The 24,683-nt window shown below is 37.5% G+C and overlaps 1 protein-coding gene and 1 long non-coding RNA gene across 6 annotated transcripts in view; one reads left to right on the forward strand and one right to left on the reverse strand.

The window, feature by feature from the left end:
- The window catches only part of sez6a (seizure related 6 homolog a), a 49,320-nt gene that overhangs the window by 11,708 nt on the left and 12,929 nt on the right, over positions 1-24,683 (forward strand). For all 4 annotated transcript variants that reach the window (XM_079599406.1, XM_079599405.1, XM_079599404.1 and 1 more), the window contains exons 2-4: positions 16,753-17,349; positions 17,953-18,080; positions 23,471-23,663. In XM_079599406.1, coding sequence (XP_079455532.1) covers positions 17,070-17,349; positions 17,953-18,080; positions 23,471-23,663 — 601 coding nt within the window. In that variant the 5' untranslated portion in view covers positions 16,753-17,069. The remainder of the gene's footprint in view (positions 1-16,752; positions 17,350-17,952; positions 18,081-23,470; positions 23,664-24,683) is intronic.
- LOC306991508 lies at positions 1,943-21,963 on the reverse strand. 2 transcript variants are annotated; one of them, XR_013796113.1, is made up of 5 exons: positions 21,860-21,963; positions 20,974-21,071; positions 5,682-5,826; positions 4,360-4,505; positions 1,943-2,023 (listed from the first exon to the last, which is right to left on the reverse strand). It is a non-coding gene; the product is annotated as an uncharacterized lncRNA (long non-coding RNA). The 2 variants fall into 2 exon arrangements; XR_013796114.1 differs by lacking the exon at positions 1,943-2,023 and having other exon boundaries at positions 3,095-4,505.

A 24,683-nucleotide genomic window follows, 5' to 3' on the forward strand; every position in this document is an offset into this window, starting at 1 on the left:
TTTCTATGCATGCAGGCAGAAGTAAATGAAGTAATTTTGAAGTGTGCACTAGGTCTATTCAAATGTCTATTTCATGAATTCATTTTGCTGCAGCTTTCTTATCAGATCCTTTCATAATTCTGTGCAAGATTCATGGTCTTGTATTCTGGCAATTCAAAAACAGAAGGATGGGAACAGTCTGAGGGCTTCAATTTCTGTCTTCTATACCTCTGATTTCAGGGGAGGGGTTGAAACACCTGTTTTTTGGATTGCTGGTGATTAGCTTGATCAAGGGCTATTCAGAAGCTGCTCGTTGACATAATTAGCCTGGTGCTTTGTTGGTTTATGGCTTGTAAATGAGTCATTATGGCAGAATGCTCTCTAATACCTGCTACAAACTGCGGCTTCAGCAATCCTATAAGATCATTACAAATCACACTGTACGACATGGATCTATTAAACTTGGTTACGACATGTATGTAGACTGATGACACCTATTGAATCGTGGGCTACGACGTAAGTTAGAATTGAAGAATAGAACATCATCAGTGTGCGCAAATAGAGCAAGATGAATCGCACTTGACTTTGGCAATTGTAGTTTTATGTGCGCTGAAAAAAAGGAGTAAGCGAAAGAGGAGAATATGGATGTGGTCATATAGGGAAAAAGGCCAACTTGGCATGCCAATTTTTTTGATAATGTAGCTTGAGGCCCCGTTTACATGTACATGGTAATTTTGAATAACGGAGACATTCCCTTCGTTTACACGCAAACGGAGAATTCGCCACTGAAAACGATTCTTTCTGAAAACGATTCGTTCTAAAAACTCCGGCCAGAGTGGAGATTTTGGAAAACTGTTTGCACGTTTGCATGTAAACTGAGAAAAACTGAGTTTTAGGCAGCCGACGTCACAGTATGTGACTATTTTCGGGATTCTGATTGGCTAACGTGGGCTTGAGCTTCTCGTTACACTGCCACCTACAGGTTTGGCATGCTCTTGACGGCATATACACGGGTTCGTGTAAACGAACACTTTTCTGAAAACTGACAGGTGTGCGCGATGTTATTTTTGAAAACGGAGAGGGGTGAAATGTCCGTTTATGAAAATAGCCGTCCACGTGTAAACGTAGCCTGAGGAAAGTATACGTTTTAGCGCCATGCCGCGTTGATCAATACGCCATTTCATGCAGCTTTTTTTGGGTAGTCAGTAAGCGTTGTAGCAGCAAACACACTGTGAGAGGATTATGCTTAACTTCTGACATTGTCAAAAATGATCGCAGGCTATCTTTGGTCACAAGATCGTCACAACGGACGTCTTTGAACCTCTCACACTGTGACGTAGGACAACTGTTTAGAAGCCACATCTACAAAAATCGCCACGACTGGTCATCTTTTGTCTGGGACAGCCCAAAATTGAACAATCGTGCATCGATACAGTAATATCCTCATGTTGTCTGAACTCTGGTGGGCCCGAGATAACCGTACCTTTGCCGTCTCTCTCAGACACTGAAAGTCTTTTGGGTTCTTCTGTGAGAACTTTTTCTCTGATAATGGTTTATGTACTTCATGTGTAACTAATTTACACAGAAAAGAGCAGAATCTCTTAGCAACAGATAGCCATCCTAACCAAAATCACAGCTGATGTTACTTCCGTTTCATCCATCAAATAGAAATGGGAGGTTAAGTTGGTTGCATTGCTTTGCGGCGTACAGCTTTGAACCATAAGCAATGGCAGGCCGATCTGATATGGCCTTTTCTCATGAAGAAAGGCAGCAGATTATAGAGGAAATACAGTATAATGTGCCTGGATTTACTGCATTTATTGTGGCGTTTTAACTGTGTGACCATACAAAACCCTTAAAGTATGCCACACACATTTCCTTTTGTGTCAAATGCATTTATTCAATCGGCACACTGTGATGGTTCTTGTATTGATTTCAAGTGTTTTTATTTCAGCCTAAAGGGCGGCGACATCGACTTCTTAGGCATCAATACTTGCTGATCCTCTTGAAAGCGCAAGGCTGATGCTCTTTACATGCCAGGCACCTGCAGCCACACAACCATAAAATTGGTATATTTAAGAGGAAGATTACAAGTTGACTTTTTGACTTTTAAAATGCCACAAGTCCATTGGCCTCCTAATCCCTCTCTTGTTATGTGTGACATTTCATTATTTAGTATCCTGATGGTTTCCTCTGCCTCTGATTCAGGATGCAGAACACGGTACACCAACACTAAGGATATTTATTTTTTTCGAAGGCAATAAATGGTCCATTCTGATTTTGCTTTCTTCATGAAAGGAACTGCATTTTGAAATGCTTGAATGGTTGTTTTTTTATGAATTTTGTCAGAAGGAAAACTGAAGAACACAAGACTGTTTAGTAATTAAAAGCAGCTGTGCTTTTGCTGGGATCTGCATATGTTCCATATGTGTGCGTATAGTATGTTAGCGCAAAATAAATATCTAGTTTTCCTTGATTGACAGCTACAGCTCAGCTAGACCAAACCTCTGCTTTTTTGACATCTAAATATGTATGAATGAAGGGGCAGTATTTTTTATAATATGTTTTATTTACTATTTATATAGACAATTTTTAATGAATAAATTACTATTTATATTTACAATTGTGTTTTTTTTTTAGTCTGTAAAATTACTTATTTTATTTATTTTAAGTACTTAAAGGTAACCACAGTAAACTGAGTACACAGCTAGTTTATTTCTGCAAATATACTACAACATAGGTACTGATAGTTTATACTTGTAGCACATTTTTTAGTTTATGAAAGTACACTTTGAATTATACTCTCAGTAAACTACTAATTTAGGCCTAGTAGTTTTATATTGGAAGTACTTGTAAGTTTTCTTTAAGTGAACATAACATCACACTTAAAGTTTACTATTTATATTATTTTTGCACTAAGTATACTACTGCGTTCCAATTTAGAAAACAATTATTATACTTCTTATACATACTAATATACATTTAAAAGTTCTTTAACTCTTTCCCTGCCAGACTTGTTTTTAAGTTGCCAGCCAGCATCAGCATTTTTTATAATTTTCAGAATATTCAGAATATTTATATTATAGTATATGCCAAATATACTTAGACTTTTCTATCAGTATAAGTCAAGTATACTCGAGTGTAATTTGAGTACTGTATATACATACAAATTAGACTGACAGTATACTTTCTTATTTTCTGTTTAAAAGTATAGCCTAATAACAGCACACTTGAATAAACTTTTTTTTGTAAGAGGTTTCGGCAGTTCAGAATGTATTCTTTCTTTTAGGAGACAACTTTATTTATCATGCACTTTGATCCTTAAAACTTTGCAGACCTTTTACATTCAGCTTTATTACATATTACAAACTGCGTGAAAGGTAATATTTGAAAAAGCATAATTGGGGGTCAAGTGTCTGGATTTTGTGTAATTATTTGAACATTTTTATTGGAGTTTGTGTAATTATTTGAACATTTGTATTGCATTTATGCTGATATTTGATGTATGATGATGAGAGATGTCAGGTATAACACCACTGCCCAGTGTCTTTAAATAAGTGACAGGGAAAGGTGTCTGAGATCCTTGAGCACATTTGTTAAATAAGAGGCTCTGTGTTTCGTCAGGATGAGAGCAGAGGACACTGGGCTCTCAAAGGCTCCAGGACAAACGAAGCTTTCATGGCGTCTCTGTTTCAGCGTTCAGATGTTCAGATGCCACTGTATTTGAAACGGCTGCTGCGATCGAATCCCAGAGTATTTGAATTCTGCATCAGAGACTGCATCTGTCATGCTGTAATAAATGCACTGTTGATGTTCTTCCGTTTGAGACTTTTCTCCCCGCGTTCCTCTTTCAGAGGCAGAAACGCAGATAACTGATTGCATTTTTTCTTGTTATCAGTTTAAGTGCCTCGAACTTGAATTACTTTAAGATCTGAGGAATATGTAAACCAGTTGAACTGATAAAAACCAATAGACCCTCACTCCTGGAGACTGCTTTAGCCAGCCAATCAGGGCAGAGCTTGCTTTTTTGAGAAAACACTTGCCCTTTTTGTATGCAATATGAGTCAGATATCGTTTGTTGGTTATACAATGTAGATATCTATAAAAGTGTGAGTCTGAGTCTTTATGATCATGCTTTTTTCTAGCCTCTCTAGTTGTCGTCTCTTAGGTTTGACACCCTCCCTTTGGCTCTGAAATTCTGACACCAGATACAATAAAAGAGGACTTACCGTCAAAATCTCAAGGGGCGTTTAAGATGTTAGGAGATATCTGTGCTAAAAGTAATTACGCCCATGTAATTGCAGTAATTGGTCTAGTTGAGGACCTGTGATTTAGCCGTGGCTGCTGTTTGTGAGGTTGTTTAGGTGTTGTGCTGTTTACTTTGCGGTGATTTGACTAGGTGACGAAGCCACGGTTGGACTTTAAAGCTCTTCTGTTGCTACGGGAGACGTATCTTCGGATCTGCCATGCCGACAGAACTGTTCGCACCACCCCGTCCTCTCTCACCCGAAACCGAGAAGAAAAATCTGTTTTTAGAGGAGAATAGTTCAGTACAAACACATACACACTATTTAAACAGACAGACACACAAACAAACATTCATTTGCAACACAGGCTGCCAATAATAAGAGTCTTACAACACCCATTATTGAATGAGAATTTTTAACATTTAATTTATGAAACTTATAATAATAAATAATGAATTTTATATATTTTTGTTATAAATTTAAATTTCTGTCACTTTAGATTAGGGTCGAATTCTCACTATTAATTAACTTAACTACTACTTTTGCCTCAATAAACTCCTAATTACTGCTAATTAATAGTAAGGTAGTTGTTAGGTTTAGGTATTGGGTAGGATTAAGGGAAGTACAATATGGTAATGCAGAATATTAATATGTGCTTTACAAGTACTAATAAACAGCTAAATGTAGTAAAGACATTATAGGCTTTTAATGAATAAATGTATTGTTTAATACAAATATAATAAAACAATGTTTCTGTATTTTTTCAGTGCATACATATGAATTACCAGTATATTTAATTTATTCAATATAAATAAGTGCTTTGCCGAAATTTTAAATCTCAACTTCCACTAAACATTGAAAAAAATCTGAAAGATGCATTACACCGATATGTGTTTGACCCTCTGTGTGAATTGTGAATAGCTTTTTGCCTTTTGCCTATTCACTGTGCGTTTTCATGTAGCTCTTGATGTGAGCAAACCTTAAATCCAGTAAACCCACAAGAAACATGGCCATGACAATTCTATTAGTGTTCCCACAGTTCATTCATCTTGCATAACCGCTCTAACGTGATCAAAGTTAAAGTGGTGCCTGGTCTGCTCCGTCAGAGTGTGAATTGGTCATTAGAGGTGCAAGGTTAATGCATCAGGACTTCAGGGGACTGCTATCCTGGGTCTGTTCACACTTCTCCTAGGCCTGACTGATTATACACACAAGAGAAGCTGATTAGAGAACAGGTCGGAGCCACAGTCAGTGCTGCCAATCCCTCTCACACTAAAGTCTCACGTAGCCAGACCTGCAAACTGACAGCATAGCAGCTTTCATTGGCCAAGGACCGTTCAGTGGCCGCCTGATTGACATGTAAAGCAACCAATCACTGTTCGTTTTGTTCTGCGTCATGTATGTAAAAATTTGGACATTTTAAAGAGACTTTTCCGCTAAGTTTACATCACATACCTTTTGAAAAACCAGCATTTAGTTGATCCTCATTGTCACAGTTGTAAACAACAGCTTGCTTCTTCCATAAGGGGGTTTGGCATCACGGCATCTTTGTTTCAAGGTGGACGGTTAAAGAACGTGACACGCACGTCTCCCGGAAATCCTGTAGAATGACATAAGACTACATAAATAAGATGATGAAGTACTAAAGATTACGCAACCTTACCTTTTTGGGACAGTTTTAAAATGATGTGTAGACATCTAACTTTGAAACCATGATAGAGTGTGATTTTGTTTGTATCTGTATTTTATGTACACAGTATTTAGCGAAAAGTTAATTCATTGTTTTGTGTGCTAATAGCTTCCATTTGTTTTCAGAGGGAAGTGCAAGAATACAGTATCTTAAACAAATCAACTTGCTTGCTTCTGTTTTTCATACTCATGAGCTGAACAAGTGTTTTTCATGCTTGAAAGCAACTTTACTTTGAATCCATCTGACCTTGAAACAAACAAAGTATTCTCGATTCTCCAAGTTCAGGGAGTGTTATAAAATGTACTTTCTGAGTGCTACACAGATTAAGTCCAGACATTCCGGGAGATCTTCAGAGGTCTGTGGTTACTTGTGAAACAATCCATGGTGTTAAGAAGTCGGTTTCATACAGCGCACGTCTCGCTGCTCTTTTGCCCCCGTGTCTGTGTGTTTTTCCAGCAGAGCAATATCTCTCACCCTGTTACATATTCATACACTTAAAAAGTCCTCTGTGTTGACCTAGACAGACAGCCTGGGAAAACCTGTATATTCATTACTCATCATTCATTGCATAAATTGAAAATATCCAGTGGGACGTATCTAAAAGTTGTTTCCATGGTAATTTGCTGGAGAATCGGCACCCAGCGGGAGCTTCGAAATAAACCGTGCAAAACTTGAGAAGTTAACAAGACACAAGGGGAATACAGTCTACACCATTAGCTTTCTCTCTCTTCCTGACTTGCTGTCTCGGGTGTTTCTTGTAAAATTCCTTAGGATAAATAAATTAAATTGTTTGCATAGAGAATATAAAATGTATATGAATCACTCAAGATCACTTGGTTTAAACGTTCAGATTTTTGATTGCAGGCAGCACATTTTGAGATTTTCTTTCAGTTTCTTTTTTAACACTGTAAGTTTTTATGGTCTTTTCTCAGGAGAAAAAAATATTTTGCTCTCTATTTAATTGCATTTTTTTCTAGAACCAGTTAATACATTAAGGAGGTATACTTTTTGTATTTTTCTTTCCTATATCCCTAACCCTAATGTAACCTAAAATTAGGGTGCGGGGACTCTATTTACTTCTATTGTTTTTATACAAATCTAATAATATTTTGTATTCCCTAGCTTACAGAAACCATATTGCATTTTAACATTTTCATCAAGACATTATTTTACATGTATATGTATTAATCTATTTTCCCATCTAAGCAAAACCTGACCCAGAATGTGCAGAACATTCATTAATTCAAGAGAAATAAACACAATTAAAATATATAATTTTGTATAAAATATAATTATGAGATAATTAATTATATAAATATAATTAAGTTCAAATGTATTTGTATAGCACATTTAAATTACAGTGCTTAACAATGTCAGGATACACAAACAAAACAAAAACAAAAAACAAACACAGTAGAGAATGTCACAGTATCCAAACTCAACTCAGTTGAGCCTATTCCTATATTAGCCTATACCTAATATAGGCTAGTATTTATATAAGGGTATTAACTTCACACATTTTTTTCTTGATTTTAATGCTCAGGTTGATGCGCGACGGGCAGATATTGTGCAAAGGCTTCTGAGCTCATCACAGAGCATCTAATCAGCCCCCTCTCTCTAAGTTTTTAGCAACCTTGACCTTTCCTTTGCAATAAAACCTGCCTGGCAATCACAGATGTCTATCAGGACTGTCGTCTCAGAAGCGAGAAGCAGACAGAATAAAAAAAGAGCAGAATACCAGGATTTAACTCAGGCTTTTCTTCTCAATAGAAGATATTTGAAAAAAATGTCAGTAACCAGACACAGTAGCCATTGACTTCCATAGTATTTTTGTTCTTACTATGGAAGTCATCAACTCTCCGGTTATCAACATTCTTCGAAATATCTTCTTTTGTGTTCAGCAGAAGAACGAAACTCATAAAGGTTTGGAACAACTTGAGGGTGAGGAAGTGATGACAAAATTTCTGGAGCATGTCTGGAGCATGTGATCATGGAGCTCATCCAGAGTGACTATCAGCTTCTTGGTCACCATTGTAACCAGGGCCCTTCTCCATCTATTGGTCAGTTAGGCCAGAAGACCAGCTCTAGGAAGACACCTGTTGTTCCAAAGTTCTTCCATGAAGGATTATGAAGGCTACATACTTCTGTGAACACTCACTGGAGAAGAATGTTTTTTGTAGTCTTCCCTAGATCTGTGTCTCGACGCAATCCTCTACAGGCCGTTCTTTTGACCTCATGACTTGGTTTTTGCTCTTATATGCACTTTCAGCTGTTAGACTTTTTATTGAGAGTTCTTTCCAATTCATTTCCTTTCAATTGAAATTGAGATATATATATACACACACACACACTGTTCATAATCACTGTACACATCCATCTCTCCTCACTGAAAACCCATAGACTGCATGATAATTTACTCTAAAAAATGTAAGAAATAAAAAAGGCATGTGTGAGCGCAGAGATAAACCAAAGTCTGTTTACTTTACCTCTGTTTGTTTGCTTGTATGCCTCGTGTCGTTGTCTCTTCTCTTCCGTGGCTTTATTTTTTTCTGACAAGCTGTCATTTCCTCGCAGGCCTTTGTTCTTTCAAATAGCATGAATTATGCTCTCTCTCTCTCTCTCTCTCTCTCTCTCTCTCTCTCTCTCTCTCTCTCTCTCTCTCTCTCTCCTGTCACTTTGATCAAGTGTTTTCTGAAGAGTTTGGTGCAGAATGAAAATGTCTTACAGTGAGACTGCCTGTGAGATTTCATTTCACAATCCTCGGAGTATATTCGCACATACATCTCTGTGTTAGAAAGATAAATAAAGATCTTCTTTCCACTTGTAGAGACACTATTGATCACAAGAAACCTAGAATTTATTTTAGAGTAATATTCTAATTTTTTAAGCTATAAGTGAGCTGTTATGGATAAATGAGTAAATATTGATTTTGATATTGATTTGGTTTGTATAAGAAAGTCCCTTTAAAGGGGTGCTGAGCATGCAAAATTCACAGCAATGGACAAGATATGTCCTTTTTTTTAAACATAAATTCAACATATAACAAATATTAATAAATCCAAAGATAAACAATCTAATCCACTTTCCTGCAATGCTACAAACCTGCAACATTAAAGTTTGTGGTCTTGGAAATCTTACTCGGTTACTCTGAGATGTATCGATCTTCTATTAGTCATGAATATACACATTTTTTCAAACTTGAACTTTGTATCAGCAAAATTGGTATGAATTTGCATTTCCGGTTTCCCACTTGATGTATAATGCTGTATAATAACATATTTCAAATCAATAAAAATAATTATTCTTCAGCTCAAATCACCTTAAAAAAACTATACTTACATATATATATATAATTAATTGATTATATTTATAATTAATATATATATAATTAATTAATTATATTAATTAATATTACTGTATATCTTTTAATACTGTTTCATAAAATATATAATATATAATCTTTCTTTGCTATAATGTTGGTGGTGATTATCTTTTGTTCCATTACACACAATGCTTTGCGGTTTAATCTCACTGCAAAAACTGTGGAAAGGTGATGGTTTACATCATACGAGGACAAAAATAGAGAAAGGTAAATGGGGAGAGAGATACAGAAAAGGAGAGGTGAATAAAAAAACAATCCATTATTTAGAGTGTGCAGACTATTTCTGATCTTATAACGACGTTCCTCTGGATTTACAGAATTCCTCAGGAGGTGGATGGCCAAAAAATATCATTATTATTTTCTTGGGCATGTTCCCTCCCTCCTTCTGAGCAAACTGTCATGGGATAGTCTCCTGAAAAATCAGCCTCACTAAACCTGCAGGAGTCTGGTGCAGTTGAAAACACAGAGCTTTTCATCTTGGTGAATTTTCTTTTGATATCATACATGCAGTGATGCTGTACTAATCATAGAACTAGATTTGATTTGAACGGATGCAACACTTAATTCAAACTCTGTAGATGAAATCCAGAGAGAGCAGAGATGCCTTAGAAGAGAGGAAAGGGTTTTGTTGTTTATCTCTTTGATGAAATAAGTTGTTTGTTGTCAATAAGCCCTAGAAGTTTGTCTGCAGCTCTGTGTTCCAATCCTCAGGGTCCCTAGTTCACTGCTCCCTATACACAATCAGCAAGGGATATTTGTAGAAGTTCAGTTCACTTTTGTAATTTGGAATGGTCTGTAATGTCTTCAAACACTTGAGATAACATAATATACCAACAGAAACAAAGGAGAGAAAAAATATATATATACACCGTTGTGATTTTTAAACCCCATTGCAAATCAGGTTTATTGGCAAGATGTAGACTTTCAGCTGTTTGCAATGAACAAACAGTTCAACACAACTGTTTCAAGTGGTTTCCCCAAATTAAACTCAAAATTCAACTTTCAACGACTTCTGCTTTCTCAAAATTATTCAACCCCCTGAATAGAATCCCTAACAGCACAAATCTGCAAAACAGGTGTTGTCTCAATCACACCTGATGCAACTAATCAAGAGCTTCATTAGTTGCACCAGGTGTGCCTGAGCTAGAACACATTAAATATATGAACTGGCTAGGTTTGTTGAGTGTCACGTTTGACTGCAAGTTAGAAATATGGCTAAGTCAAAAGAATGGTCCAAAAAGTAAAGAGAAGGTATCATCACCCTTCACAAGCAAGGAACAGGATACAAAAAAGACTAAATGTTCCTTGAGACACCGTTGGAAGCATAGTTTGCAAGTTTAAAGTTAAAGGAACAGTGCCTGTCAATCACAGATGGACGGACACTACCTGGACGGACTTGGTGGCAACAGTGACTGAGGTTTCAGTTTGCACAGTAAGGTGCGTACTAAACGCATGAGGTTTCCATGCCAGAACTTCAAGACGTACACCACTACTGACCCAAAAGCACATGAAAAGTGCTAAAAAAAACTAACTTTTCGGTCCTCTGCATCCTCTGGCACTGGAAACCTGCAGCGTGTGGAAGGCTGAAGATGGATACATTTTTAGTAACAGGAAATCATAGGAGAAAACGTCATGTCGTCAGTAAGGAAGCTGAAGCTTGGGCGTCATTGGACCTTCCAACAGAACAATGATCCCAAGCATTCCTCAAATACCACCAAGTGGAAGTGGTTGCAGAGGAAGTCCTGGAACACTCTACAGTGGCCATCACAGTCACCTGACTTGAACCCCATAGAAAATCTCTGCTGGGATTTGAAGAAGGCGGTTGAAGCACGCAGACCCAAGAAAATTGCTGAACTGGAGACCATTACCTCATGAGGAATGGGCCATGATTCCTCAGAAACACTGCCAGAAGCTGGTGTCTGGTTATACATCTCATTTGCAGCAGATCATAACAGCAAAAGGGTGTTCTACTAAGTACTAAAGATGCTTGCCATGAAGGGGTAGACAATTTTTGAGACTGCAGAAGTCATTAAAAGTTGCATTTTCAGTTGAATTTGGGGAAACCACTTGAAACATTTGTTGTGTTGAGCTATTTCAATTACTTCTGTTTGATTTGTTCATTGCAAACAGCTGAAAGTCTGTACATTTTGATAATAAACCTGATTGCAATAGGGATTGAATAATTTTACAATTCATATATATGAATGATAGTATTACCAAAATCGTGATTTGGTTGATTTCATATGTACTGTAAGTTCATACCCTGTGTATCTTATTTCAGTTTCCTTTGACAAGTGTCATTCATCTTATGACATAGTACAGACAGAGTACAGACAGCAGTATGTGAGACAGTATTATTAACAAACATTATGTATCAGCCTTCAGGTCCAGAAAACGGCCCATTTTTTAACAGGTTTCAGCAAGACAGAAATGCAGTGACCTCTCCTCCATGTGGGAGGAAAGCTGTCTGAACGTCCACGCTTTAATACATTCCACAAGCTGCCAACAATTAAATCATGAGCTTTCAGGTATAACGACACTTTTTTTTCCGCCCAGCTAAGCTGTGTGTCAGAGAAGAGCTGCTAATATATGAGCTCAGTAAATGATACATGCTGTTCACTAACACCCACACAAGTATGCTTTACTTTGTTTGTCGCTGAGCACATTAAGTCAAATTTCACCCTCTATCGCTGCTGCCCCAAAAGTGGTTTATTATAGAATTTAAACTTGAAAAGTTCTCCGCCCAGTGCTATTCAATTTAATGAAGTTTTGGATCTTATAACAGTGATACAAGGGTTGTTTGGAATGCATGTGTGCGTGTGTGTGTGTGTCTTTTTAATAGTGAAACTGTATGCAGTAAGCAGCAATGAATGTTTTAAACAGTATTATGCTACGTTGCCACGTCTCATTAAAATGCATACTTAATTCAGAACATTTTTGACAAACAATTTTGATAAGACTTCCAAAAATTAAAAAGTGCATTTGATATCACTCCCAACTGTAAATGGAAGGTCAAGTTTGGTGCTGGTGAGCTTGTGCGATGCACTGTCCACTACAGAAATAATTACACCAATTACAGTCTTATTACACAAATTAGTACATTCAACAGAATGAATTCAGAAACTGCCACGGCTGAGATAGTTTAGTTAAAGGTGCACTAAGGTTTGATGAAAGAGTGGAGATAGGAATGACTGCATGATTTCTCATCTGTAAAGGTCCATTTCAAATCTCAGGGTCACTGTCTGTATCCTGCTGGGACTAAAACAAATTACAAACATTCTCTATCTTTTAAGAACCGAGAGTTTCATCCATCAGTGTCGGCTCTAATATTGCGTTTGTCCGTTGGGCAGGTGTAGGGCACCTTTTGTTTTGCACGTTTATGTTTTTAGACATGTTGACTCGCAGCATGCTGCACTCTGACACTTGCCTGCCAAAGCGAATAAAAGCAATTTCTGACTATTTAAACACCTCACCGCTCTCTATGTCTCAGTGCGGGATTCTCACAGGCAGGAAAAAACATGCTGGGTACTTCAGAGAGTAGCATAGCCTGACTTTAGGCTTATGGCAAAAACGGGAAGAAAACGCTTGATTGACATGTAAAGCGGCCAACAACAGTTTGATTTGTTTTTTGTGAAAAGTGCCATTTAGGGGGAGGGGGGTTATGTAAAATAGATCTTAGTGCATGTATCATCTTGAGGAGAAGGTCACTATATAGGGTGTGTTGTGCCTTTAAAGGTGATATATTTATTTGCAGAAATGCACTGGGATTAGTCTTTCCATGTCACAGTCTATAAAGCACGGTTGAATTACCTCTTTAAGAGATTAATGTCTGTCTACAGCCTCTGGTTTAATCTGACTGGATGGTCTGATATTGTGTGGCTTTGCGAAGCAGCTGTTTATTGCCACTGGAATGATCTGATCACACTTCCATTACAGAAAGTGTCATCTTGATAAATGGGATTCACTCTGGAGTGACATGTGCTCTGTGTGTTCTTAATAGGAGAGAGATTGTGAGGTCAGTGCTTGATTCACAGCAGTTTTAACACTTCAAACGTGTTCATTATATCAGGAAAGTGATTTGAGGACTAAATGACGCATTTGACCTCTAAACAGTTTATGCACCCAGATTTATTGTGGGATTTATGTTCTTGGAGAACACAATTAAATATGTTTTTATGTTTATATTTTAAATTTGAGTTTTGTTGTGCTTTTATATCATTTTTATAGTTTAGTTTGTATTGTTTTAAATATTTCTATATAGCTTTAATTTAAATAACTTATTTTATTTCAGTTAGTTGTGAAGGCACATTATCTAATATTTACATTTTATTTTATTATAAAATATAACCTATTTTTAATATTTTTAGTTAAAGACAACAACACTTGTTATATTTCATGACTTGAATGGCTGTCAATGAAGAATGGCGGATAGTGTAGTTACAATATTTACTAAATGGCTCATGCTATATTCTTCTGAATAAACCTGGTAAAAGCCTGGTTTACTAGTCGTAGTTACTTTAAGCGGGTCTCCCAGGTGGGTCAAGCTGGTTTTCAGCTGGACTTGGTTCGTGATAATGGATAAAGATTTAAACAAGTACAGAAACCAATAAGACAAAGAAACATCCCGAGATGCGCCCAATGGAGATTTCCGCTTTCTGGCCTCAACAACATTTTCCACCAACAAAACTATTGCAATCCACAACTGATTATCTTCATTCAGCCTTCCACCAATGTTCACTGGCGCCTCACTATACAGGCTGATTACATTCAATAATAAAGCAGAGCTGTAGCTCCTGCTGAGAGTTTAACTGTGAGCTGGTCTTCAGAAGCCGTCTACAAATCCTGTGTCAGTGATGTTCTTTTTATCTCTTACTGTCTTCGTTGTGTCGCCAAGCTATATCCTGTTAGAACACACTGTCATCTAGTTGCCCAATTAGGGAGTAAAACATACACTCGCGATCTCATGCTGTTTGAACGCAGAAATAACAGAAGGTCTCAGAAGTATATGCTCTTCTGAGGTTCACAATCTGCTTAGGACTTTGTTTTGAAGCCGTTCACGAGATGTATAGGAGGTTCTATGAAAATAAAGAGTGATGATTGTCTCTGGTTGGCACAAAGCATTTAAAAAATTTAAATCTGTCCTAATTTACTCACCTTCATGTTGTTCCAAACCCCAGATGATTTTCTTTCTTAATGTGGAACATAAAAAGGAGGATTTTGAGATTTGAGAGCTAGGGTTGAAAATCAAAAAAACTCATAAGGTGGGAATGACATTAGGGTGAATGTATATATATATATAAAAAAAAAATTATTTGTGTTTTTTTTTGCGTACAGATGACAACGTTGTCAAAACACTGTATTATGAATGCCAGGCCAGTTGAGAATGTCACTTTGTAAAGAAACACTACAGCCCTATAGACTGAACGGTTGCACTTTATTTTACAGTACGTGTAGGCTACTTACAGTGCACTTTAAGAAAATACTCGTTACTATAAGGTAATGGGGTCAAGGTTGGGTTTAGGGGTAGGTTAATGCCTAGTTATTACCCAGTTATTGTAATAACTATAAGTACATACTAGTAGTATGTACTTATAGTTATTACAATAACTGGGTAATAACTAGGTATTAGTATGTACATGGGGAGTAGGACTGTAAAATAAAGTGCTACTGACTGAACACGTAATACACATGCACATGATGTCACAGTTTTCTCAAATTTGCGTACATGTAGTTTACACAGAGACTATAATGGTATAGTTTTCGAAAACTTGTACTTTGAAACCGTTTTTAAAAGTTTGCGTTTTCAGGCCCTCAAAACACAGTTTTAAGTTGAAAAAGGCATTGTGAAAACGAAGACTTATTTAGTGAAAACACAATTATAAGAAGCTGAATCAGGGTATTGGTGCACTTGCGTGTTTGTATAAGATGGATTCTGTACATCTGTGTTTGAATTTTCCTCAAGCCAGACATTGTTAACGTCCCAGTGGAGAGTTTCTGTAATCCAGTAGGAATGATTATAAAGAGACAGATGATCTGACAGCAGTTCAGTGCAGCGTTTCCCTCACACGTCTCAATAATGGAAGCACTTCTTGACAGACAAAACACAACTCCAGATGTTGTTTTCAGCACAGCGATGTCGCACAAGCAGATTTTTTTTTTTTTATGGGTAACAGTAAAACAAAGGGATTTCCTTCACGCCTGAAATATTATAAATATCTCAACAAGACAAGCAAAGATGCCAACATTTGCAGTGGTAGGAAATTCTCAATAGCTTATTTTTTGTAGCAAAGACTTTAAGGTATGTACAGAAATTGACTTTCAACAATAAGCCTATACCTTTGAGAATATTCACTGGTGGAAAAAGTGTAAAAACTCTCCTATGTTTTAAAAAATATTATTACAATTAGACTTTCCAGCCAGTGATTACCAAGCATTTATCAATGTATGGAAAAGAACAGATTTGACATTTTGATAATAACTTTCATATTCCACAGAAAATAGGTAATTCAAGTTCTCCATTTAGACTTGATGATCTTTATAAAGGTACATTATTTTATTTTTTGCTTTCTTTTTTTAACAATCAAGCAACAACTTAGTTTGGATTTTAGAAGTTTAAAATCAACTTGACTCAAAAATCTGAGGGAGCACATCCAGTTTGAATGGCATGAAGCATTTAATAACCAAAGATCGGTCAACAAAAGTCCCTGACATTCCCATAATTACTGTTTTTGATCAAACTGGACTTTTTTTTATCTTTTTATTAGACATGCTTTTAAGAATATTTGTGTCTGAATGACATTTAAATGACTCACTTCCTCTCAGTGGCGAATGAGGACTGTGTTTCTGATTGCAGTTTGTTTCTGATCATAAACATTTGTTGAGATTTTTAGGCCTCTCTCTCTCTCTCTCTATCTCTCTCTCTCTCTCTCTGAACCCTTCTGAGAGCTCTTCTGTCTAGTGAGGTGTGTTAATCTTGAGATGAAAGATGTTCTGTAATTGCCTCACACTTTCTTTTCCCTGAAAGATGCTGCTGTTCTTCAGCACAGTAATATTGAACCTCTTGTGTCAGTAAAATAATTACTTTGCAGGGAAGCATTGTCTTAATATGCTCGAAAATAGAAAATTCAAACAGAGTCACAACTTTATGTTCAATTACTTAAAGCATCTGAAGAGCATGAAGCACTCAGCTGTCATCCTAAAATAATTGGAGAATAACCACATTTTATTTTTATATGTACATATATAATTTTTTTGTGTGGTTATTCTCCAATTATTTCAGGATGACAGCTGAATGCTTGATGTTCTTCAGATGCTTTATATATATATATAAAACAAATAAACAAGGCCCTTGTGGGTCTGTGGAGAGACCAGTTTAAAAAGCCCTGACTTAGACTAGACTAGACTAGGTTTGCCTAGTACTAATTTTCAATCTGTTTGGATTTTTTTTTTTTCAGAAGATGGAACCATACAAACTCAGAGAGGAGGAGAGTCAGAATCAGAGAAAGAGTTTGACCCTTTCACCAGTAAACAGGAGCCACCAACTGACATCCAGCAGCTCACAACAGACGCAGTACCAATCCTCCCCAACCTAAGACTGCTTAAACTCCACTCAGCTCTGCTGACCAAGAGCTTCGAGGGAGATCAGCAGTTTTTTAAAGAGGCACCACACACAGTGCCAACAGTCTCTACCTCTACATCTAACACTGAACATTCACTTCTGGTGCCTCAGGAGGATTCAGCAATCTTCTCTGACCTTGCGACCACATTGACCATGACTGCGGCAACATCTGTGGAACAAAGAAGGCCCAGCAAAAGCCGTAGTAGAACATCAGAGAAGATAGCAGTCACCTCTCAACCTCTCACAAACCCCACCGTTCCAACCAGCACTCCCACAAGCACCAGTCAAATAACAACCCTCATCACAACAACAAGGAAAGCCTTTGACAAGGAAACTACTTTGCCACCACTGTCTCTGTCAACTTCACTTAAGAAAGAACCACAAAGGCCAGAAGGGAAAACCACATCAGGGTACTCTTCTGAGACATACTCAGGTACTTTTAGGATGGATGGATGGATGGATGGGTGTGGATGGATATACTGTATATGAACGGATAGATGGATGGATGGATGGGTGGGGATGGATGGATGGGTGTGGATGGATGGATGGATATACTGTATATGAACGTATGGATGGATGGATGGATGGGTGTGGATGGATGGATGGATATACTGTATGAACGGATGGATGGATGGATGGATGGGTGTGGATGGATGGATGGATGGATGGATATACTGCATATGAACGGATAGATGGATGCATATGGATGGATGCATATATATGGACGGATAGATGTATAGATAAATATGGACGGATGGATATATATGGATGGATGGATGGATTTATATGGATGGATTGATGGATGGATATTTATAGATGGATGGATGGATGGATATAAATGGATGGATGCATGGATGGATATAGATAGATAGATAGATAGATAGATAGATAGATAGATAGATAGATAGATAGATAGATAGATAGATAGATAGATAGATAGATAGATAGATAGATAGATAACAAACATAAGACAGCTGTAAAAGGGGCGATTGTTTAAAATGATGCTCTTTCTCTCGCTCTGTCTTTCTTTTTCCAGCTCACTGCGATATGAACTTCACAGAAGCTGAGGGTTATATAGAGCTCCCTCTGGATGTCTCGTTTGGTTCCCACATGCTTTGCACCTGCCTGGTTACTGTATATCTGGGTTATGGTGTTGAGATTCAGGTCAGTACTTTTTCATCCAAAGCTTTTATCATATGCAGATTAGGAGAAGCGTCTCTCTCACACATCTTTGTCTCTCAAGGGCAACAGAGTGTCATTTCCATCTGCTTTACACTTAACATTGAAATTTCATAAGTGTTCACACACAGAAATTAAAAAGTCCCAGCCTGTGTCTGAAGGCTCAGTATATGACAAGATATTTCTCTTCTGTGCATTCTGCATATCTACGTAGTTATGAAATAAATATTTGACTTCCTAAATTGCAAGGATGGTTTGAGTGGCCAGACAACTGCAAACAGGGCACGGTTTAATTGCAAATCGCAAATAAATTGCTATAGATAAGACAGACAGTGGTTGTGTGCCAAAAATATAAATACAATAAAATTGAGAATAAAAATAAAAGAAATGGCACAATTAAATTATTTAATAAAATAAATCAAAATCAATGATATTTGTGACCTCTTCGTTGAGAGGTATAATTAAGACATTATGTGTACCCACGTTTACAGTAAATCGCAGGATGATATCCTTGGTATGTGCTTTTCTAAATTGTTCTTGGAAAAAAGCACTAGTTAAAGAGGATTTAGAAAATTTCTTACTTCATTACTCAAGCCAAGAAAGAACAAACCGTTCATTTTGAGCAAATGAAGCACCACAGACACTGCGTTTCATGCAATCAGGTGGAACTTATCATTCCTGTCAGCCTGCCAACTCGATACGGTTCGATCGACTGCACTGAAATTTCTCAGACCTCTAATTTTGGATTGATCAGAACAGAGAGAAGCGCATTTAAAAACTGATTGTGAGGAGACAGAACATCGCACGTAAAAGTTTTAGAGACACGCAGACAGATGCTGCCAACTCTCTCAGGCATTAATAAAGGCCCCTAGTCTGAAGTTGTGAAAGTTTCCGTATGGAGTTCCAGGAGGACAGTCATATTCGTGTATCAGTGTGTTTGACTGCGGCGCAGCTGCTCTGTCGTATGAAACAATTTCCCTCTAAAAGGGCCAACAGTATACAGCGGTTATGTTGGTTTTCTGTAAGGAGCAAGAGGATCTGTTCTGTACTGAATCATACATGTGATGCTTACTTTTTTTACATTTTAGATGTGGTTTCATCAGCTGATCGTCTGTTTGCTTTTTGATTTCCTGCAAAAAAACAAGACTTCTTCAAAGAAAATAATTGCTCCTTCCTGATACTTTTCCTTCTCCAGGTGGCCAATTTAAAGCCAACGGTTTTGAAATGTGCATGCTCTGAGGGGGATGCTAAAGGTGCACTGGTTTGTTTGAATATTGATGTATTTCTCTGCAGATTCCGAGTTTTAGAAATAAGGATAGTGACTGTTTAGAGGTTGTCTATAACTGCAGGTGTTCTGATGCTGTAGTGTGATAGAAAGAATTGGCCTATGTTAACATGGATGGTATAGCCTATGGTTAAAGATTTGGACAGCTAACCATACGTCTGTGGGTTCCAACTTCCAATCCCAGAAGAGGGGAAATACATTATACCCATATTTGTCTAAAAAGAGATGCAATTCCATTGACAAATGATGAAATAATTTCAGAAAGAAACACATTTAAAACAAGTCTTTTTTGACAGACTGTTTGGATGTGGCATGATTTAATCTAATTGGACTTAGGGATAGTTCACCCAAAAATTAAAATTCTGTCATTAACTACTCACCCTGACCCTTGGCATTTCGAAAAGTTCACAAAGAGTTCGTAAAACCAATTCATATGAATTGAGCGGTTTAGTCCAAATTTTCTGAAGAGACTCGATCGCTTTATGATTTAGATGAATTTAGGCTTTTATTCACATTTAAACATTGATCAGCGAACAAACCTCATTGATTCTTGCAGATGCTCAAACATGCTGCGTAACCGAATAATGAACCTCAATGGTTTTCACGCGTCAAGCAAACATTCTTGAGCTTCGGTTTACCACAACTGATGTGTGAGTTGATGAATGTTTATATGTGAATAAAAGCCTAAATTCAATCTGTTCATCATATAAAGTGAATTTCTCTTCAGAAATTTTGGACTAAGCCACTCAATTCATATGGATTCGATTTACGATCTCTTAATTAACTTTTTTAAGCATCAAAGTGGTAGCAAAATCTTTACTTGTGTTGTGAAGATGAACAAAAGTAGCAAGCCATTTATGTGTTTAATTTACTGGAAAAAAGCAGCATTCATTCAAGAACTGTTGGAACACTGGTTAGGTTGTATGGTTTTGATTCACACAAAAAAATACTCAGTTATTCTTTTGGGAATCCAAAGAGGTTGGAAGAGTAGTCCAACTTTCAGGAATTGGATTGCACTGGTCCCTATGTGAGGTTGTGCCGCGTCTCTGAATAGTGTTGAAAATCCTGTCAATATCATATTGTCAGAGCTGGGTTTCTGCCTGCATCAGCAAAAGAATACATGTGCAAGGAATAGTTAATGGAATTAAATAAATAAAAAATGTAAACAGATGTGCATTTTATGTCCTGTGATACTGCTTTGAATTTTGTGACATTTATAGCTTCGTTTGTGTTTCTTTTTCTCCATAAACCATTATGGTTTTGATTTGACAGCCATTTTGCTGTGATAGGCCTTTGTGGAAACAGATCCTCTACACAAGTCAGCTTCCCTTAAAATGCATAATAATGTATGTATACTCTTTCACAGAATGGTTGGATAGTTTTTAGCAGATCTCATCTAATCAATGTTTGTGTGCTGATAAATTGGTGGACAGTGTAGTAAAATTGCAGTTTTAAGACCAATTCATACTGCACCGACAGACATAACTTTTTAGACATTCCACGACCCGACAAAACCGACAAAAGGCGCCGATCAACGCAGACAAAACCCAATGAAACCCAATTGGCCTTTAGTTGAGCTGTAATTGGAGGTACCTTGTATTCACACTGCCGTCTCTCCAGGGTCCAGAGCTCTGTCGGCTAGACCCTCATTAACTTTCCACAAACTGGTCTGTCTGGAGTCCACAAAGGTCCTGTGAAAGGCCACAAACCATTAAGATTCTCAACACCATTTTATTTTAATTGCGTGTCGACCTGTTGACCATGACAGCGCTCATATTATTCCATGCGCACTGCCCTGATAACTCTATACCAGCTCAGGGGTCAAGAAGCCTCAACCGATCATCTGATGACACACTTTTAGACCCAGTTTATGGAAATGAAGGCCTTTTGTACTTGTTCAGTTGGGTTTTGAGTTTAAGAAACTCAAATTATGGAAGAGCAATTCAGCTAATATTCACAGAAAGGTGTCACTTGAACCTGAGGAGGGTTTCAGGGTCTAGGCACCACATCTGAAATTAGTTTTTCAGTCAAGGTTGCAGTTGGAGAGATTGCTGTCAGCTAATAATAATGTCACCTCCGAAAGGTGTCATAAAAGGTAGGGAGACATAAAGCAAGCATATCAGGGACAGTAAGGCTACCTCTCTGTGCGAGACACATCACAAAGGAAAGCTAAATGCAGAGGCTTTGGAAATCCAGTATGAAGCTAAATTTATTCAAATCTAAGCAAATTTGTTACAGCAAATGTATCAGCTCCTTCATCCACTGTCAGATGATCATTTAGGTGGCTTCATTAAGTAGGCCTACACAGAAGTGAAGAGGCCTGTAAACTTTTTTTCTTTTCTGAAGCTACCACAGAAGCGAATGATGGAATAAAGCTGTAACGTATGTCTCTTTAAATAAATGTTTACTGTTTGTTATCGTGCTGTGACAGTTTTCAACACAGGCAACCAGAACAGAATAACAGTTTCGTCAAAATTACCTGCAATTCGTCCCAATTGTGGTTGAGAACCAATTTTCACCTTTAAAAAATGCCAGAACCGAAATAATAAAATAAAAAATTCTGCTAGCGGTTCAAACATGTTCAAACATTTGTTCAAACAAAGCGAAACTAGCCTAACCGCTCCTAAATGTAGCCTACCGCACAAAACAAAGCGCGCGACCAGTGTTCTGGCTACTTTTTTTTAGTGAATCAAAACAATATGGCGCGCCAGTGCAGGCGCCACTTACCGAACGAATTTATCTTTTATTTTTAGCCGATTCTTTCAGTGAGGTAAAATACCTGCGTGAAGTTGGCCCTAGACCCAACGCAAAACGTCGTCAAAATAGGCTCAATCGTTTGTGATGTAAAACGTTTTGTTTGTGCTGCTTCGGTTTTTTAGATATTAAAAATAATATTTTTAGGTCATTCTGAGGTCAGTTAGCCCACCTGCGTGAAGTTGGCCCCCCACCCAACGAAAAACGTCGTCAAAATAGGCTCAATCGTTTGTGCTCCGTTTGTGCTGTAAAAAGTTTTGTTTGTGCTGCTTCGGATTTTTAGATATTAAAAATAATATTTTTAGGTCATTCTGAGGTCACTCAGCCCCCCACATGGTCCAAAAACAGTCTCGTTCGTTTGTGCTTTTTTTACATAACCATGTCTTCCGATTCCTAAATCATTATTTAATTAATGAATAAAACATTTTTGTTTTAGTATTTTCATTTAATAGCCTGGCTAAAGGGATATCACCCCGAAATTAAAAATATGTAGCCTAATCATTTAGGCTACTCACCCTCCAGTTGTTCCGAACCTGTAAGAATATTTTTTTCTGCTGAACAAAATAATATTTTGAAGAATGTCTGTAATCAAACAGTTAAAAATGGGCCCCATTGACTTCCAAAGTATTTTTGGAAGTCAATATGGCTATGGAAGTCAATGTGGTCCATCAACTTTTTGGTTACCCATATTCTTCAAAATATATTTTCTTTTGTGTTCAGCAGAAGAAAGAAATTCATACACGTTTGGAACAACTTGAGAGTGAGTAAATAAATGATGACAGATTTTTTTTTTTTGACAGAGAACTATCCCTTTAAAGGTAGGCCTATGTGGAGAGTTATTGAAAATTCCTTTAATAACCTTTTCAAATAATTTATTTCTGTTTAGCCCATCTGTTCTGTTGATATTTAAAATAATGGCACCTTTTTCGAACAAACTGCAAATGCATTTGTTTTTCCCTAGATAGCCTATTGCTCCAAATATATCTTCAATACAAATACTCATTAAGTGAATGAATGTAATGTAACAAGAAAACTGTTTCACCTGTGTAGCTCCTGTGCTGCTCTCACAGCAGATTGTAAGAACATATCAGTGTGTGTATCAGTATCTCTGATACAACTGGACAGCTCAACACTTCACACCAGCACAGAGCTGGTCAATATGCTTATCTCAGAGACACATGCAACGAAACCGATCAGAGGAACCTCCATATACACTTTCAAATTCTGGACCCACTGAAGTGAATCTAAACACAAAATCAGTTGAGCTGATTCTACAAGTCTTCATAGATGCAATCATGCAAGTCTGTAATATCAAGGCCTACATTCTGATCTGCAGGTGCTGAACGTGAGTTTGGACGATGGGATGGAGGCGGTTGTGGAGGATCTGGGTGGACCTGTGACCTCCATCCTGGCTAACAACTCAGTGTTATCCAGGGGTCTGGTGATACGGAGCTCCAGTAACCAGATCTCAGTCCGGTTCAGCAGTGAATGGCCCGCTCGGCCTGGCTTATTACTTCTGCGGTATAGAGGTACAATCTCACTGTTGTGATGCTCTCCTCATTTTTGTGTTTAATAGTGTTAATAATTTGCCTTAATATGAAGAGATGAAATTAGTTTGCAATAGATTTGTGTACAGACCAATAAAAAAATAAACAACTGATTGGTTTATAATGTCATAGAAATAAGCCCCCAGGAATAAAACACATCTTTAAGGCTGGAGTCCTTCAGGGGTTTGATACTGATGGTGGTACTCAGTGTAAACATGTTGAAGTGTGTGCGCGTGTGTGTGCGTGTCCATGGGCAAAGAAATGTCCTAATGCACACTAGACATTTATTTTCAGGCATAGATCATTCAGAGAGACAGTATTGTTATATGGGCAGAACTCATGTCACTGTCAGAGAGACAGCTTTCATGGAAGCAGCCTGGCTAGAGATACTAGAAAAGACAGGTCTTATGTACTTTTTAACACTATAGCTAATAATAATCCTTGTGTCATTGCTGAATAAAAGTATTAATTTCTCTTAAAAATAAAAAAAATACTGACCCCATGACTATATAAACTATATCTAAGATCAAACCATTTCCAAAGTCGTTTTGATGCCCAGAATAAAAGCATCTTTCTAAATCCCAGCATCCTCTGGGTTTGGCAGGAACCACCGATTGAGTTGCTGGCCAAAAGCCTGTTGAGTATAAATGCATTTAAAAGCGCGCGTGAACTCCGCTCCTGCTGCTAAACCGAGATCAATAGCGTTTCTCCCAGAGAGAGAATAAATGTGAGCGGGCTATAATGCATCACTGTGCTCTATTGATATTTATGCGCTGGGGTTAAATGCTCTGTTCAAATGGTCAGGGGCTCAATAAAGGCAGAGAGATGCAGAGGCCATGAAGAGCACTGATGCACTCGCAAAAGCAGTTAAATTAATGGACCACTCAGCATATGATGACCTCCCCGTGATGTGATGCTCTTTGGCCAGTATTTTACACACAACATCTAGCAGAATGAAGCAATTAAGGGGTGAATTTACTTAACAGTTGCAGCATTTCAGCA

Source organism: Phoxinus phoxinus (genome assembly GCF_949152265.1).
Source record: "Phoxinus phoxinus genome assembly, chromosome: 23".
NCBI classification, from domain to species: Eukaryota; Metazoa; Chordata; class Actinopteri; order Cypriniformes; family Leuciscidae; genus Phoxinus; species Phoxinus phoxinus.